The 15,976-nt window shown below is 42.7% G+C and overlaps 1 protein-coding gene across 3 annotated transcripts; it reads left to right on the top strand.

Annotated features, from left to right (window-relative positions):
* The first annotated feature begins 380 nt into the window (after nt 1–380).
* kdm2ab (lysine (K)-specific demethylase 2Ab) lies at nt 381–15,915 on the top strand. 3 transcript variants are annotated; one of them, XM_017473815.3, is made up of 23 exons: nt 381–584; nt 1,720–1,752; nt 3,491–3,629; nt 3,737–3,815; nt 4,034–4,080; nt 4,223–4,401; nt 4,499–4,605; nt 5,220–5,313; nt 6,176–6,329; nt 6,413–6,528; nt 7,246–7,372; nt 7,465–7,724; nt 7,931–8,008; nt 8,462–8,728; nt 8,811–8,945; nt 9,071–9,151; nt 9,523–9,789; nt 9,893–9,925; nt 11,099–12,000; nt 12,153–12,316; nt 12,416–12,562; nt 12,725–12,937; nt 14,940–15,915. In XM_017473815.3, exons 2-23 carry the CDS (start codon nt 1,723–1,725, stop codon nt 15,119–15,121), a joined length of 3,801 nt encoding a protein of 1,266 aa, XP_017329304.2. In that variant the 5' UTR covers nt 381–584; nt 1,720–1,722; the 3' UTR covers nt 15,122–15,915. The 3 variants fall into 3 exon arrangements, with proteins under 3 accessions (XP_017329304.2, XP_017329305.1, XP_017329306.1); XM_017473816.3 differs by having other exon boundaries at nt 11,069–12,000; XM_017473817.3 differs by having other exon boundaries at nt 1,659–1,752; nt 11,069–12,000.
* The last annotated feature ends 61 nt before the right edge of the window (nt 15,916–15,976 follow it).

Genomic DNA, 15,976 nt, shown 5'->3' with positions numbered 1-15,976 from the left:
ATGTGACAACTGAACCCGCTCTTCCCAAATAGATTTATCATTGTTTGTTAATTACAGTGACTCTAATTGCATATACATATATATAAAATATATTCTAACCCAAATGTCTTCATATCTGCTGTATTTAATCCAACCAAAATTTCGTTACATTGATTACTCTTGTATAAAATTTTGCCCTTCAGACTTTTCACTCTTCAACTTCACACATTAAACCTGCCCTCTCTGGTAAAAATACACGAGGCGTGGTCAATCCGAGAACTATACACGTCAGTGGCATGGGTGTTGACCAATCAGCACCCTATAATCTACATACCCGCTTTTTGATTGGACTATATTTGATATGGGGCGGGGCGTAGATAGACGCTCACGCTGTGTGTGTGTGTAATGACAATCTGAAAATGGCGGATGGAAGCGGACTCCTTTAACTTTATCGTATACAATAATAAGCATATTAAGTGGGCGAGAATACGACAGGATGAATTTCAGCTGCAGTTAGAGAAACACCCAATGTTTCTTCGCATTAAACTGAAAAGACATCATTATTACTACTAAGAAAGAAAAAAATATATAATTCTGAACGCTAGGTATGGTTAAAGGTCTAAAGATTTGGGGTTTGCTAGCTTGTTTTGTTCCTAGGCAGCTAACATTGTGTGTTTTGCTAACGCTAGCAGGGTGTCAATGAAAATGCTAACTGGCTAGTTTTAGATTAGCCGCTAGCAGTGTGTTTCGTGTTTCGGGCTCGCGTTTTATTACACTTCTCTCAATATAACAAGGAGTCGGAATTAGTTAAAATATTATTTTTTAAAATGCTGTGCGAGAAACTCGGGCGGTGTTAAAGCGGTAGGTGGAGAGTTCGGCTAACACAGTTAGCTCCGGATGCTAGCGAACTGCCTGTAACGGAGCTATCAACGGGGCTGTCTTTTATCAGCTTAAAAACTTTAACGTTCAATGAGAAGTGAAGAAATACAAACAGGTTAATATAGTTATACGAGTTAAATAGCTGTCTGATTTGTCGTTGTGTAAAGTGCTCATTGAGTCAAATCAGAGCCACCCAGCTGATGTTGTTCCTCTACTAGACTCTTTGTTTCTACTTTTCAGAAGTAACTTTAGTGCCTTTTTAAAGTCTGACCCGTTCAGTTTCATTCCCAAATGATGAATTAACGAGATTATATTTTTATATTCTTTATATGATGTGAGTGAGAGTCGTTTTTGAAGTGTCAAATGAAGCTGAAATGTCTGTTTTTAAATAATACAGATGAAACGCCAGTGATTGCCCTGCTGGGGGGAAAAATAATAACAATAGATACTCTCATTAGAATTAGTAATGGTTATAATGGGAATTGTATTGGTTTTAATGGAAATTGTAATAGTCCCTGTGAGTCTTTGTCTATTGGATATCGTGAAGGACTGGTAATGGTTAGCTGTTGGTTTATAATGGTACTTATAGTGAAAACCAGTAAAATTTCTGTGATGGATTTTATATATATATATATATATATATATATATATATATATATATATATATATATATATATATATAAAATGTATGTGTGTGTGTATTTGTATATGTATTCTTTTCAGCAGAGAGGTTAGTGATTGATTTGTCTCTAGTTCATTTAAATGAACTTTTCCTCATATCTCATCTGCTTTGACCACAGCGTGTCGTGCCTCTGGTCTCGGGACCACCACAAACTCAACCCTGTGTGTTGCTTTTTTCAGGCAATGGAGGAAACCCGCTACAGCAAGCGCCTGGTGAGTTCAATTTCTACTCTACAAACAAAGATTCTCAATACATTAACGACATACACTGTATGGCCGAGAGTTTGTGGACACCTCATGACATCATCGCACATGTATGCCCTTGTTGAACGTCCCATTCCAGATTTAGTCTTGCTTTATAATGTTGGAATCAGCTCCATTGTTCTGGGAAGGCTTTCCACTAGATTTTGGAGCATGTGGTGGGGATTCAGCCACATGAGCATTAGTGAGGAGGTCTGGGGTGCAGTTGGGTGTTCCAGTTCAGTGGTATTGAGGTCAGGACACTCGAGTTCTTCTACTCCAAACTTGGCAAACCATGTCTTCACGGAGCTCGCTTTGTGCACAGCGGCATCGTCATGCCGGAGCAGGTTTGGGCCTCTTAGTTCCAGTGAAGGGAAATTGTAATTTTACAGCATACAAAGACACCCTATACGATTGTGTGCTACAGTCTTTGTGACAACAGTTTGGGGATGTGATGGTCAGGTGTCCACAAACTTTTGGGCATGTAGTGTCCTTATGTTTCTCAGATCAAAACGGATCTTTTTTTAAATCTAAATTGAATGGGTTTTTTTTTTCCTCTTAATGTTCCAGCGTACTAAGTGCTTAGTAGGGTTGTTTCTAAACAAAACAGATGTAAATAAAGATCGTGAAGCTTGAGGGACACAGCGAAAGACGAAATTCGTTAACATTTAATGATATATTTACAGCATTGGTTCATTCATTCATCCTTAGTAACTTCTTGTTCAGGGTTATTAAATTAAGCTGCTAGTTTATACTTTGGGAAATAAAAGCAAATATTTTAGATGATGTTGCCAGGTACAAACAGTAACTCTGCGAGCAAGAGATGTCTCTCTTTCAAAAGGGGGAAAGAAAAACCCTTTTGGTTTTAGGCCACACCCAGTTCGGGTTTAAGTGCAAATATGAATCGTTTTAGCCGTAAACAGGTACGCGTATGCTTCCATCACTTAAACAGATTTAGAACGGATAGTAGGTGCAACACAAACCCTGTACCTGGACACAGGACACAAGCTCGCTGCAGTCGGGCCCCTTATGTGTCGCGTAAGATTATAAAATTGAAAGCATTGGCTTGAGTCAGTTAGTGAGCTATTCAACCCCCAGTGAAAATCAGGTTTATTGTCAAAATGTATAGACTTTTAGCTGTTTGCAACAAACAAATCAAACAAAAGCAACTGACATAGTTCAATACGACGAATGCCGTTGATGGCTTTATTTTTCTGCCCCGTTCAGGTATTTCATGTGTTCCAGCTCAAACACACCTGCTGCAACTAATGAAGCCCTTGATTAGTTCATCAGGTGTGCTTGAGACAACACCTGTTTAGCATATTTGTGCTGTTATGAGGGTTTCTATTCAGGGGGTTGAATAACTATGGGACAGGAGAAATCATTATAAGTTGCATTTTCAGTTGAATTTGGGAAAACCATTTGAAGCATTTGTTATGTTGAAGTATTTCAATTGCTTTTGTTTGATTTGTTCATTGCAAACAGCTAAAAGTCTGTAAATTTCGACAATAAAGCTGATTTGCACTGGGGGTTGAATCTTTTTGATTGCAACTTTATATTTAGTTCATAGTTACTCTCCTGTCTGTCTGTCTGTCTTTCATGTGTGTGTTGAAGCTAAGGTGTGGCTGCAGTTATGGCAGTTCTGTTTAGCTCAGATTGGCATGTTAGTTTGAGCTTTACTGTTCACCCAGCCTCTCCACTGTGTGTTTAGCGAACAGGAACACGCCGGCGCTACCAGGATGATGGCATCTCGGATGATGAGATTGAGGGGAAGACGACCTTTGACCTGGAGGAAAAGCTTGAAAGCAGCTACTTCAATTCAGACTTGGTCAAAATCATGGATGGGAATGGTCAGTGGTAAACATATTGATATTACACCGAACATCACAGACTCTGATCTAGTCAGTGCATATTTAACTGTGTGTGTGTGTTGGGGGGCGGGGCCTCTTTTCTGCAGACTTCACTTTTGAGTACATCCAGCGGGAGGGGCTTCGGGACCCCATCATCTTTACTACAGCAGATGGTCTTGGCATTCAGTATGTTTTTTTGTTATTTTTTTAATCTATCTATCCATCCATCCATTCATTCATCCTGTCTCTATCTCTCTCTCTCTATTTATGACTCTCTGTCTCTTTTTCCATCGGTCTCTCTCTCTCTCTCTCTCTCTGTCTGTTATACTTTCTGCATACTGTTTTGCTGTCGCTTTTACACAAACGTATAGTTTTGTCGAAACCGAGTCTTCTTGTGTTCACAGGATGCCCGATCCAGACTTCAGCGTGAGTGACGTGAAACTGTTTGTAGGTAAGCGTTTTCCCCTCTGTTTTTGATTTCTTTACTTTATAACGTATACACATTATTCAAAATCCACTCGTTCTGTCTCGTCTCGGCTCTTTTGCTTTGAACTCGCTTCCTCTACACCCTGCTCTCCGCGTCCCTCTGATAGGCAGTCGCAGGATGATCGACGTGATGGACGTGAGCACTCAAAAGGGCATGGAGATGTCAATGAGTCAGTGGAGGCGGTACTACGAAACTCCAGCCTCGGAAAGGGAAAAGCTGTACAACGTCATCAGTCTGGAGTTCAGTCATACGAAACTGGAGCATCTCGTCAAGAGACCTGCCTCAGTAGGACATTTCTTTCACGCATGCACGCACACGCGCACACACACAAGCACGAAAGAGACTGTGATAAATCCCTGACGGTTTGCTTTGTGGGTTTAAGGTTGATATGATCGACTGGGTGGATATCATGTGGCCGCGGCACCTGAAGGAGAGACAGAGAGATTCCACCAACGCCATCACTGACATGCAGTACCCCAAAGTACAGAAGTGAGTTACAGATACGTGGTGTTTACATGTGATATACATTTATTAGCCAGCGCACCAGGCAGGTTAAAGCTCCAGGGTGTTTCCGAGTCCCATGACCAGAAATCAGACTAGTTTCAAACGTGGTAGCTTAACCACTTAATGTAATAATGTAAAAATGGCGAGCTAGTTAAGCGCATTAATAGCACGCAGGGACCCCCAACAAGTATACGATTATGTATGATGTAGCACATGGTGTTTGTGTCCTTGACAAAAAAAATCCGGCAATTCAGTGACCAAAGTTCATTGGTCAGCTATGAACATGTGGTGTTCCCTCCACACAAAAGTTGATTGTATTAGCTTGGGAGCTTTATATTGCTCGGTTTTATTAGCGTTTCCACATGCCTGCGTGCTCCTGTTTCTGAAAAGTGTCCAAAAAAAACTGTTCGCGTCAGCCATATTGCGCCTCGATTCATGCAGGAGAAGTAGCCTGTGCTGTAGTCAAAGCGTCGAGGTGCATCACACCACCATGAGGCACTGAATTAAATAAAATTAAAAACTACAGATTTGTCCCCCTTATTATTTGCTCTTTCTGCTTGTTACTTGGCTGTGAAGGTTAACCATTTTAATCTGCCTAGGTACTGTCTGATGAGTGTGAAGGGCTGCTTTACAGACTTCCATATCGACTTTGGTGGCACATCAGTCTGGTATCACATCCTGAGGGGACGCAAGGTGAGAACCACACACACATACACAGGCATTCTATTCTGCTTCTGAGAAAGCATTGGTGCAGTAATGCATTGCACTGTGTGCTTATGATGACGTGCTTGCAACTGTTTTCCCGGCTCTCTCTGGATTCTTAATGTCTGAAGTTGCGTTTTACAGTAAAATGTTCATATACATGTACACTACCGGTCAGAAGTTTGTGGACACTCGACTGAAATGTTTCTCATGATCTTAAAGACCCTTTGATCCGAAGGTTTGAAATCTGTGTTGTGGAGAGAAATATGATTGTGCCGACATATCCATTTCTTTCATTAAAAAAATAACATTTTATTTACAAAAAATATTGTTTTAACTGGACAACTCTGAGGGAAATATTCCGAAAAGCAGCCGATAAGAGTCCAGCATCGGCGTGAACTCCTTTAATACTGTTTAAAAAGCATCTCAGGGAAATTCCTCAAGAAATTGGGTGAGAAAACGCCAAGAATACATTTCATTTCTGGAAATTCTAGGCAAAAAGGGCGTCTACTCTAAGATGCTACAAATATTAAATTATTTAGATTTATTTTGGATTTTTTATCACAACATAATTCCCATAGTTCCATTTGTGTTACTCCAGAGTTTTGATGACTTTAGTATTATTCTAAATTGTAGTGTGAGGGAGGGAAATAAAATAAGGACTGAGTGTGTTTCACCGATTTCAAACATTTAATTGTACACCTTTTTAAGATCATGAGAAACATTTCATTCAGGTGTCTCCAAACGTTTGACTGGTAGTGTGCTTCTTATGTTTTTTGATGTTGTTATATTGTTTATAATGGACCTTTTCAAATGAGGTTTTGAGATCTTGTGCTCCTGGGTTAATCCCTAGGTGTTCTGGCTGATCCCGCCCACGCCACACAACCTGGAGCTCTATGAGAACTGGGTATTGTCAGGAAAACAGGGTGACATCTTCCTCGGGGACAAAGCCACCGCCTGCCAGCGCGTTGAGCTAAATCAGGGTTACACCTTTATGATCCCCTCAGGTGTGTGTACGCATAGTTATAAACTGGAGTGACGGAATACAAAGTTTGTGTACGAGTTATACTACAGTTGTTTGTGTGTGTAGGTTGGATCCATGCAGTCTACACACCTGAGGATACTCTGGTGTTCGGAGGGAATTTCCTGCACAGTTTTAACATTCCTATGCAGCTGAACATCTACAACATCGAGGACCGCACACGGGTTGGTTCAGACATACAGATCCAGTTTTGCGATATTGCAAATTGAGTCATTAGATCGTATAGAACGTTTTTACGTCAGATGCACTCGAGACATGCATAAATCTTGCACAGTGTATTTTCCTGACCTTAACAAGACACCGTCACGGACAGGAAGGGAAAAGAATGTGACACACGCCACGTCTGAGACACTATTAATACGGGGAAGGTTCAACTTCAGCCAAAAGGGGGCGGGGCTATTAAAGTTTTCCTATCTCATTACATCACAACAAAACAATGGGTACATTCTTTGGGTACATATTTATCAGTTTATCAGATCTCTCTTAATTTTTTGACACTCCTCATTCATTATTCTGATGAGCAGCGATAGAAATAAACATTAATTAAGGCCCAACATCATAACTATGGTTATATTATGCCTTCCATTCACAAAAAACTAAGAATTCAATAGCATGAAGGAGGCAGTATTTTGGCTGTGCAACAAAAACGGTGGTGCTAATACCGCGAACATAAACCTACTAGCATAAAATAATAAACAAATCATTACTGTATACGAATCAGGTAAAATTGCTGTGACGGGCAGAGACAATTAATAGATTAACATATTTTATATATCTGTGTATATATGTATTAGTATATTGTATATTTAAATATTTATGTAGATTGAATGATGTATGGTTTTTTTTTTTTTTTGTTTTTTTTTTCCCTCCTCCCTCTCCAGGTCCCAGCTAAGTTCCGTTACCCATTCTATTACGAGATGTGTTGGTACGTGTTGGAGCGTTACCTCTACTGTCTGACCAACACCTCTCATCTAACCCCGGAGTTCCAGAGACACTCGCTGGGCATCGGTTATTGCAGACACACACACACACCTACGCTAACATTTTTGTGTTAACGAGGACAACGCGTATTATTTATAAGTTTATTCTTATACACACAGGGCTGACAAAAGATGACTTTGCTAAACCAAACAACGAAGATACCGAGGAAAAAGAGGAGGTGAAAGAAGAAGGTGACGAGGAGGAGGAGGAAGAAGAAGCTCCCTCTCCTCCGGCCCGTCCTGGAGTGAAGGTCCACCTGACGCCACTGGAGCTGGAAGGACTGTGGCAGCTGCTGCACAAACTGGAGGAGTTGCCCGCCCACAAGAAGTGTGTACCTGCAGGGATCAGAAACGCTCCAGCACTTCTCAGTGACATCCGTGTGCGTAAACTTCATCATCGCTCCTCAATAACCAACCACTTGAGATTATCATCTACAGAATAGAATTTTTTTGTACGCCGGTTATATATTCCTTTGAATAACATCTGCAGGAGACAGAAGCAGAATATTGATCTAAACAGATCAGATTGTCATCAAGTGCTGAATGTAGCGTTAAATTTAACCGTGATTCATTTCGGTACCCACAGGCCCTGCTAGAAGAGCATGCCAACGATGATCCAAAATTGTCTTACACTGGAAAACCCATTGTCACATGGCCCAAAAGGGTAAGAGCAACCTTTGCTCCTCACTACATCATACTCGGAATTGAAATGGTCACACGACTACAATAAAAAAAAAAAAGGGATTGTATTGTCGTTACGCCACACAACGGCATTATTGTTAAAGCCCAACATATTAAAGCTTGTACTAGCAGTGCTTCTGTGAGAGCTCTAGCACTTGGTTACTTATTTTATATAAAATCCAGATTTAAAGACATCACTGATGATAATGATAATGAGTAAAGGTTCAAACTGTGATTTAAAAAAAAAAAAAAAGTATTATAAATATAATTAAATTCTCTGTGAGGTTTCATCCCATTTGGTGATTTTTGCCATTTGATGATAAATTTTTTTATATACTTGTATTTGTTTATTTAGAATTGATCAGCTCTGTATTATTAAGACCCTGTCCTCGTACCCAGTGTGCTGACACACACTTTCTCTTTCCCATGTTTGTAGCCCTCGTGGTACAGGCCGCTCCCCCCACACCCGTCCGTAATGTATCGGCCACGCGCTTCAGGTCCGAGCCCCTCGATGCCCCCGGTGCCGCGGCCAACCAAGCCCACATCTTCAATCTCGGCTCTGAGGCGGCGGCGTGTACGCTGTAAACGCTGCGAGGGCTGCAGGCGCTCCCACTGCGGAGATTGCACCTACTGCAGGGACATGAAGAAGTTCGGCGGCCCGGGTCGACTGAAGAAGTCCTGCATTCTCAGACAGTGCCTGTCTGTGAGTACTTTATTCTACCGTCTAGGTGTTACGTTCTCCTCCACGAATTACTTCACGGCTCTAACCGAGACCTTTCCTCTAGCCGGCACTGCCTCTGACCGCAATCTGCACCATATGTAAAGAGGGGAGCCAGGAAGATGCCGAAGGCACCCAGACCACCCAAACACTCATGGAGTGCTCCGAATGTGGTCAGATCACACACCCGGAATGTATAACGGTAAACACCAAGCATGCGGATTGTATACACTTTTTTTTTCTTTCTTCTTTTTTCAGCTGATTCACTGTGATAAATATGGTGCTGATGTTGTTGGGTGGTTTTTTGTGTGTGTGTGTGTCCTCAAGGTCCCAGGGGAGGGTGTGATCAATAAGGACCTTCCCAGTTGCTGGGAATGTCCCAAATGTGTCCAGGATAAGAACACTGAGGTAGGATGTGGTTTTCGTCGTACACTACAACATCACTATTCGAGAACAGTGAACAAGTTTCCTTTTCGCTATATACTGAACGACACACCTCGTGATAATGACAGTGAGTTCAGTGAAGTTCCGAGTCAGCGCAGTGGAAACAGTTTGTGTGTGTATATATGTGTGTTATGTACAGTTTTGGTGTGAATGATGCAACTAGGACTTATGAAGATAAAAACATTTCTACATCGATTCTGTACAGGATCAAAAAGGGAAAAGAAATGTTCCTTTTGATTAAAAACAAATGTAAAAAAGTTTTTTTTTTATTTTTATTTTATTTTATTTTTTTTTAAATCATATAGGGTTCCTGACTTTTTTCTATGTTGTGTTAGTCTTCCAGCAGTAATTCAGAGGAGGAGGGTAAAAGCACTGTTACAGCTAGCTCTCCAACCTCCGCTCCTCCTGCTAAGCGGGCGTACAGGGAGGGCATCGGGGTGGAGGGGCTGCGTTTGGGGCGCAGGGTTCAACCTCCCCCGTCACCCTCGTCCCTGCCTCTGAATCGCTCCCGACGCCAACCTCCACCCTCACAGAGAATCCTACTGCAGCACCAACAGAGCCGCAAGAGAGCCGGGGCACTGGAGCGACAACACAGGAAGAGGGTAGGGGCACAGACGTGTGTGTGTGTGTGTGTGTGTGTGTGTGTGTGTATTATTCTTTACTCTTGAAAACTGACTTTGTTTTTGTCGTCCTTTTCTGCTGCAGATCAAATTAGAGAGGAGCAAACTCTTCCAGTCGGTAAGTCATCGCTGGTGATGCTTTTACAAAGTGTGTACATGGCTTCCGCCTCCTGAATCTTGGTTTGTTTGGTGTATTTTTCCCCCCCCTCTGATCAGACTGGTTCTAGAGGGACAAGGACGTTTTGGTATCTGTAGAAGCAGATAGATTGCCATAGATTTCAGCAAGAACAATTTGTCAATAGACCCGCACGGGCTCGTGGGGTTGTCACTGTATAAAAATTTGAGTAGTCTGTACCAATACCAGTAAAATTCCATGGTACCCAAAAACATGCTAATTGAACAACACACTATTTTATTAGTAAAAGTTAAATATCAATATAAATGTTGTTTTTTTTTTTAAATGCAATAAACCACACACAAATTTCAGATATATAGGTCATCAAAAAGCCTCTGGTGTGTAAAATTAATAAACCACAGATTTGTCTTACCTCAATAAAAATTAAAGCATTAAATGGTTAATAAGGACTCCTGATCGTATTAGCGCTAAACGCATGTATGTTAAACATTAAGTAAGCAAAAACGAGGATTGGGGTTTTTTTTTTTTGTTTGTTTGTTTTTTTGCAATAATACACTCGACTTAAACTATGCTACAACATTCGTAATGCAACTGCTACCATAATTTGAAACTCACCTGCTTGAACTGCTCGAATAAATACTGCGGTTAAGTCGAAATCTGGTACCGTCAACCTTTTTTCTTTTTGGTACCGAGGTACCGGTACTTTTGTAACCCTACCCGCTTGTGCTCATGGTGATGCGTGAAAATTACGCCCGTTTTAAACGTTTGAAGGAATTTTCTCTGACTTATTCGTTAGATTCGGGTCGAACATAATGGAGGAGGTTTTCACCCAGAGCTGTACGTATAACTCTCATAATGTATAAGGAATTCTTCCTCACGTGTTAGGCTGAGGCTTGCTCTAAGCTTAGCTTTAAGGAAATAATAACGATGGGTGATATTTATCGATCTTTTATTTTTGCTACCCTTTTGGTGTCCGAAGCGCGTGGTTTTGTGACGCACACATAGCAAACATGTCCTTGTGGAAAAGCATCCTCTTTGTGCTCACCACCTCTGTCACTTTCGCTTTCTGCTCCTTTGCTTTCCTCGTATGTGTCTCGTTCTCTTTCCCGCCGTTCTGCCTCTCAGACACGGCCGCCTGTCTCTGTTTCTCCAAAGCTCTTGCGTCGGCGGAGTTTGGAGAGAGGAAGCGCGATCAGGGCAGGGCTTGGCAGGGGCGTGACGCGCAGGAGGGGCATGCCTTCCTATCAGGGAAGAGAAGTGCGGCTTAGAAGCGAAGCAAGAGGCGGAGCTCTGCGGGGAAGGACGGCGAGAGAAGAGGATGGAGACAGCAATAACAAAGAGGAAGAGGGCGAGAAGACTGAAAGGATCGAGAACGGGCTGGGAGGTAAAGAAAACCGGCCGCGGAGATACGGAGGAAGGCCGACTGAAGACGAGAACGGAAACTCTCGACAGAATGGGGATCGGGAAACTGAGGGGGAGGAGTCCGTAGAGCAGACTCGCTCGGACTCTTCCGCAGCACTCAGCGACGAGACCAGAGATCAGAGGTCATGCGTGACTGTGACTTTGCAGCCGTCACGAGGCAGACGGGACCCCGGCACTATCGTCCCCAAGCTAGAAGCGAACGTATCCTCTGTAAGCCACACCCAAAGCGACAGCGACTTCCAGGGCAAGTCCCTGCTCCGCCCGCCACTCCGGCGCGATTCGCGCCGTGCGGACAAAGCTCGCTCTCGCTCACACTTGCACGCAGCCGGGCCGCAACTTCGATCCCCCATCTTTACCAGGAGCACTTCCAAACACGCTCACGTGAGTCCGAGCTTACGGTGTAGCTCTGGAGAGTCGCATCACAACACGGCGCGAGAGAGGAATGGGAAAAACGTGCGACCGGAGAGAGGGAAGCCTCCTGCCTCCTCTCACAGCTTGGTGTCCTGCACATCACCTGAGCAGAACGGAGCGAGTGAACCAGGCTGGGGCAGGCTGGTGTGGGTGTCCGTCTTCCGCTACCTGTCTCGATCCGAGCTGTGCGTCTGCATGGCTGTGTGCAAGAGCTGGTACAAATGGTGAGTGTGTGTGTGTGTGCACGTAATATAAGTGTATAAATATGGTTTGAATTTAAAGAAATGCTCTTTAAATTTATATTTTGATATCTGATTTTATTTTTGACTGTTCTGTGTGTGTGTTTGTATTACAACCACACTTTTTGTTGTAATAGGGGGTGCGATAAGCGCTTGTGGACACACATCAGTTTGAGCCGCTGCCAGTCCATCAGCCCGCAGGCCCTCTCCGGCATCATCAAGCGCCAGCCGGTTACACTGGACCTGTCCTGGGCCACAATATCCAAGAAACAGCTCACATGGCTCGTCAACCGATTACCAGGTACACACATTGCACTCAAAGCTGCCTCTGACACATTTGGTTTCACAGGTCGGGATATATTGCCCTCCCCTTCACTTACCCTTGTCTCCTCGTCTTCAGGGTTGAAAGATCTGGTGCTTTCAGGGTGTAACTGGGCATCCGTGTCCGCTCTGAGCTCTCCCAGTTGTCCTTTACTGCGGTCCTTAGACCTACGCTGGGCAGACGGCGTCAAAGATGCACAGATCAGAGAGCTGCTCAGCCCACCAGGTAACCCACACACACAGTCCTTTCTGAAAGAAAAAAAAACATACTACTCTTCAGGATAAACCTTAGAAATGGTGCATAATCGCAGTGACGTTTTAGACACGAGTCGTCCAGACATTAGTTGTATGTGTGTGTGTGTGTGTGTGTGTGTGTGCGCGCATGCAGGAAGTAATAACCGTTCCCAGCTGAGAAACGTGCAGTGCTTGAGGCTGTGTGGTCTGGAGGTGACGGAGGCCACTCTGAGGCTGATCATCAGGCACATGCCCCAGTTGACGAGGCTCGAGCTCTCACACTGCCCTCTGACTGACAACGCTCTCAACCTCCTCACCGCCGTGGGCTCATCCACACGCAACACACTCGCACACCTCAACCTAGCAGGTACCTGAACACACGCTCAAGACCTTACACTTTTGAAAAGCATAGGGAGTATGGAACGAAATAAACGTACTCTGAGGACGATTTCATGCACATCTCGAAAGCTAGTCGATCACTGTTTGCTTATTTATTTAAACTAAGACTAAGGGAGTTCAGCATGGTGCAAACTGTTTAAGATTATTTAGCAAATCGATGCAGCTTAGCTCAAAGTTCTGCGTTGCCAACTTTAGTTCGTACTTCTAGTAAACAATTAAAGATTAACCCTGTACCTCTCTTGACCAATTGGTTGTGACTACAGTTATGTAATTATTGGTTAAGTATTCTTTAAAAAGCATCTAACGCCGAGTTCCACAGTACTCAGCTGGATATTTTGAAGGTGACATTCCTATTTATCTACTCAGGAAAACATGACTGCTATACAGGTGCATCTCAGAAAATTAGAATATCCTGCAAAAGTTTGTTTTTAAGTGAAATATTTCAAGCTTGCTTTTTTTTTTTTTTTTTTTTTTTTTTTTTTTAATAAATATCTTGATTATGGCTTACAGCTCATGGAAATAAATAAAAAATCCAGTATCTTAAAATATTACAATAAATAATTTATAATAAAGAAATGTGGACCTGATGAAAAGTATGTTTATTTATGCACTCGATACTCGGGCGAGGCTTTATTCCTTTTGCATGAATTACTGCATGAATGCTGCGTGGCATGGAGACGATCAGCCTGTGGCACTGCTGAGGTGTTTGTTATGGAAGTCCAGTTTGCTTTGATAGCGGCCTTCAGCTCGTCTGTATTGTTGGGTCTGGGGTGTCTCATAGATTCTCTATGGGGTTCAGGTCCGGCGAGTCGGCTGGCCAATCAAGCACGGTAATACCATGGTCAGTAAACCAGTTACTAGTAGTTTTGGCACTGTGAGCAGGTGTCCAAGTCCTGCTGGAAAAGGAAATCGGCGTCTCCATAAAGCTCGTCAGCAGATGGAAGCATGAAGTGCTCTAAAATCTCCTGGTAGACGCTGTATCGACTCTCGACTTGAGAAAACACACTGGACCAACACCAGCAGATGACATGGCAACCCAAATCATCACTGACTGTGGAATCTTCACACTGGACTTCAAGCAACTTAGATTCTGTTCCTCTCCACTCTTCCTCCAGACTCTGGGACCTTGATTTCCAAATGAAATGCAGCATTTACTTCCATCTTCCCCGTGACTGTGGTCGTGTGTACTGAACCGGACTGAGAGATTAAAGCCTCAGGAAACCTTCGCAGGTGTTTTGAGTTAATTCGCTGATTAGAGCTCTTCTCAGGTCGACATTTCTGTATTATAAATTCTTTATTCTAATATTTTGAGATACTGGAGTTTTGATTTCCATGAGCTGTAAGCCGTAATCATCAAGATAAAAAAAAGAAAGGCTTGAAATATATCACTTCATGTGTAATGAAGCTAGAATATATGAAAATTCCACTTTTGAATTAAATTACGGAGAGAAAAAGAACCAAACTTTTCCTCGATATTAAAAATTTTTTGAGATGCACTTGTACGTTTATGGCAAGTTGTGAAATCTGACCAGCATCGTAATAGGGCATGTATTAATTACTGTCATCTCGCGAGCAATATTTAGCAGCATTTTCATCTATTGGCTGCAGTAGGTAGCGTCCACGGGTTAATCCTGAGCGTGGAGTTTCTGTACCCGTTCCATCTGTGTTTCCGGCCGAGACGCGTTATGTGACGTCACGACGCACATTCAACCAAAGCCCTCGTCGATTCACGTGCGTCGAACATGAGTACCGCTAAAAGGTCTCGTTAACCAACAAACATCACCGCGAAAGACGATTTCATGCCAATTCAAGTAGTTTCCCCCAAAAAACCAGCAAATTTACCTTGGCTGTTGTCAGTAGTGTATATGGATATACATCATATGGGAATGCCTAATTCACTGACCATACCATTGCACATTCCCTATCTATAGGTTTCAATTACAGTCTCTCTCTCTGTCTCTCTGTCTCAGGTTGCAGTCGTCTGACGGACCACTGTCTGGTGTACCTGCAGCGTTTGTCCTGTCTTTCTGTGCTGGACCTGCGCAGCTGTAAAGGAATCTCCCGGGAGGCCTGTGAGAAATTCATCTTCGAACTGTCCGTCAATGCCCTCTACTGCCTATCAGACGATAAACTTATCCAGAGAATATCCTAGAGCCCATCCTTCTTTGAGAGACAGACTGTTTGGGTTGGTCGGGTGGTGGCAGAGTTGTTGTAAGTGTGTGTGTGAGAGAGAGAATATTGTGGCGTGTGTATGTGTAGGAAGGTCAGCATGATTGCTCTGTTTGACTGCGATTCATGTACAGAACACCATGCTGGAGGAGCTCAAAGCATCTAGAAGGAGCTTTATGTAAACAGGACTCCGCGATGGCTACCCCTAATTTGTACTTCCTCATATTTCCCTTTGGTCTGAGTACAAACAAGTGAAGCAGTTGGCAATCACAGTTGGCATTACAGGCTTGAGAATCCTCACAGGCTCTTCCAGTAAGAGTTTGAAACAGGTGCTATTCCTCAACAGCCTTTTTTTTCTGTGTTTTTTTTTTTTTTTCTTTTTTCCTCTATTCCAGGGCAGGTCTGTAACTTGCATGCCTCTCCTGATCTCAATCCATCCCCTCCTTTTCCACTCTTTCTAACTTCTGTCTTCTTTACTCCAACGCTTCTGTTGTTTGTAGCAGCGTAAGGGTGTCGCATTTGGTTTCACTCCTGTGCTTAACCTCTGAATTTATTTTTCAAGAGGAATACTTTTCAGTTCTTAATTCCATTCTCTCTAGTTACAGAGTACAGATATATATAAATATCAAAATATATACACACCCTTGTGTAAATGTATTCCTCTCCTATAGTATGCCAGAAGAAGAGTCTGTAGCGTTGTAATTATTTTTGGATTTTTTTTTCCACTTTTTTTTTTTTTGTTTGTTTGTTTTGCAAAAAAATAAAGAAATAACCAGATATGTTGTAAATTTTATTGTCTGATTGCACTCGCATGAACAGTCATTTAAGTACATTTTCC

Source organism: Ictalurus punctatus, chromosome 8 (genome assembly GCF_001660625.3).
Source record: "Ictalurus punctatus breed USDA103 chromosome 8, Coco_2.0, whole genome shotgun sequence".
Lineage (NCBI taxonomy): Eukaryota > Metazoa > Chordata > Actinopteri > Siluriformes > Ictaluridae > Ictalurus > Ictalurus punctatus.
This window is presented reverse-complemented; position numbering and strand designations above follow the sequence as displayed.

Coding starts and splice junctions, on each gene's coding strand:
- kdm2ab (XM_017473816.3), top strand. CDS start 1,723: ATGGAGGAAACCCGCTACAGCAAGCGCCTG. Junction 3,630..3,736: donor CAAAATCATGGATGGGAATG/GTCAGTGGTAAA, acceptor TCTTTTCTGCAG/ACTTCACTTTTGAGTACATC. Junction 12,938..14,939: donor CGCACACCTCAACCTAGCAG/GTACCTGAACAC, acceptor TCTCTGTCTCAG/GTTGCAGTCGTCTGACGGAC.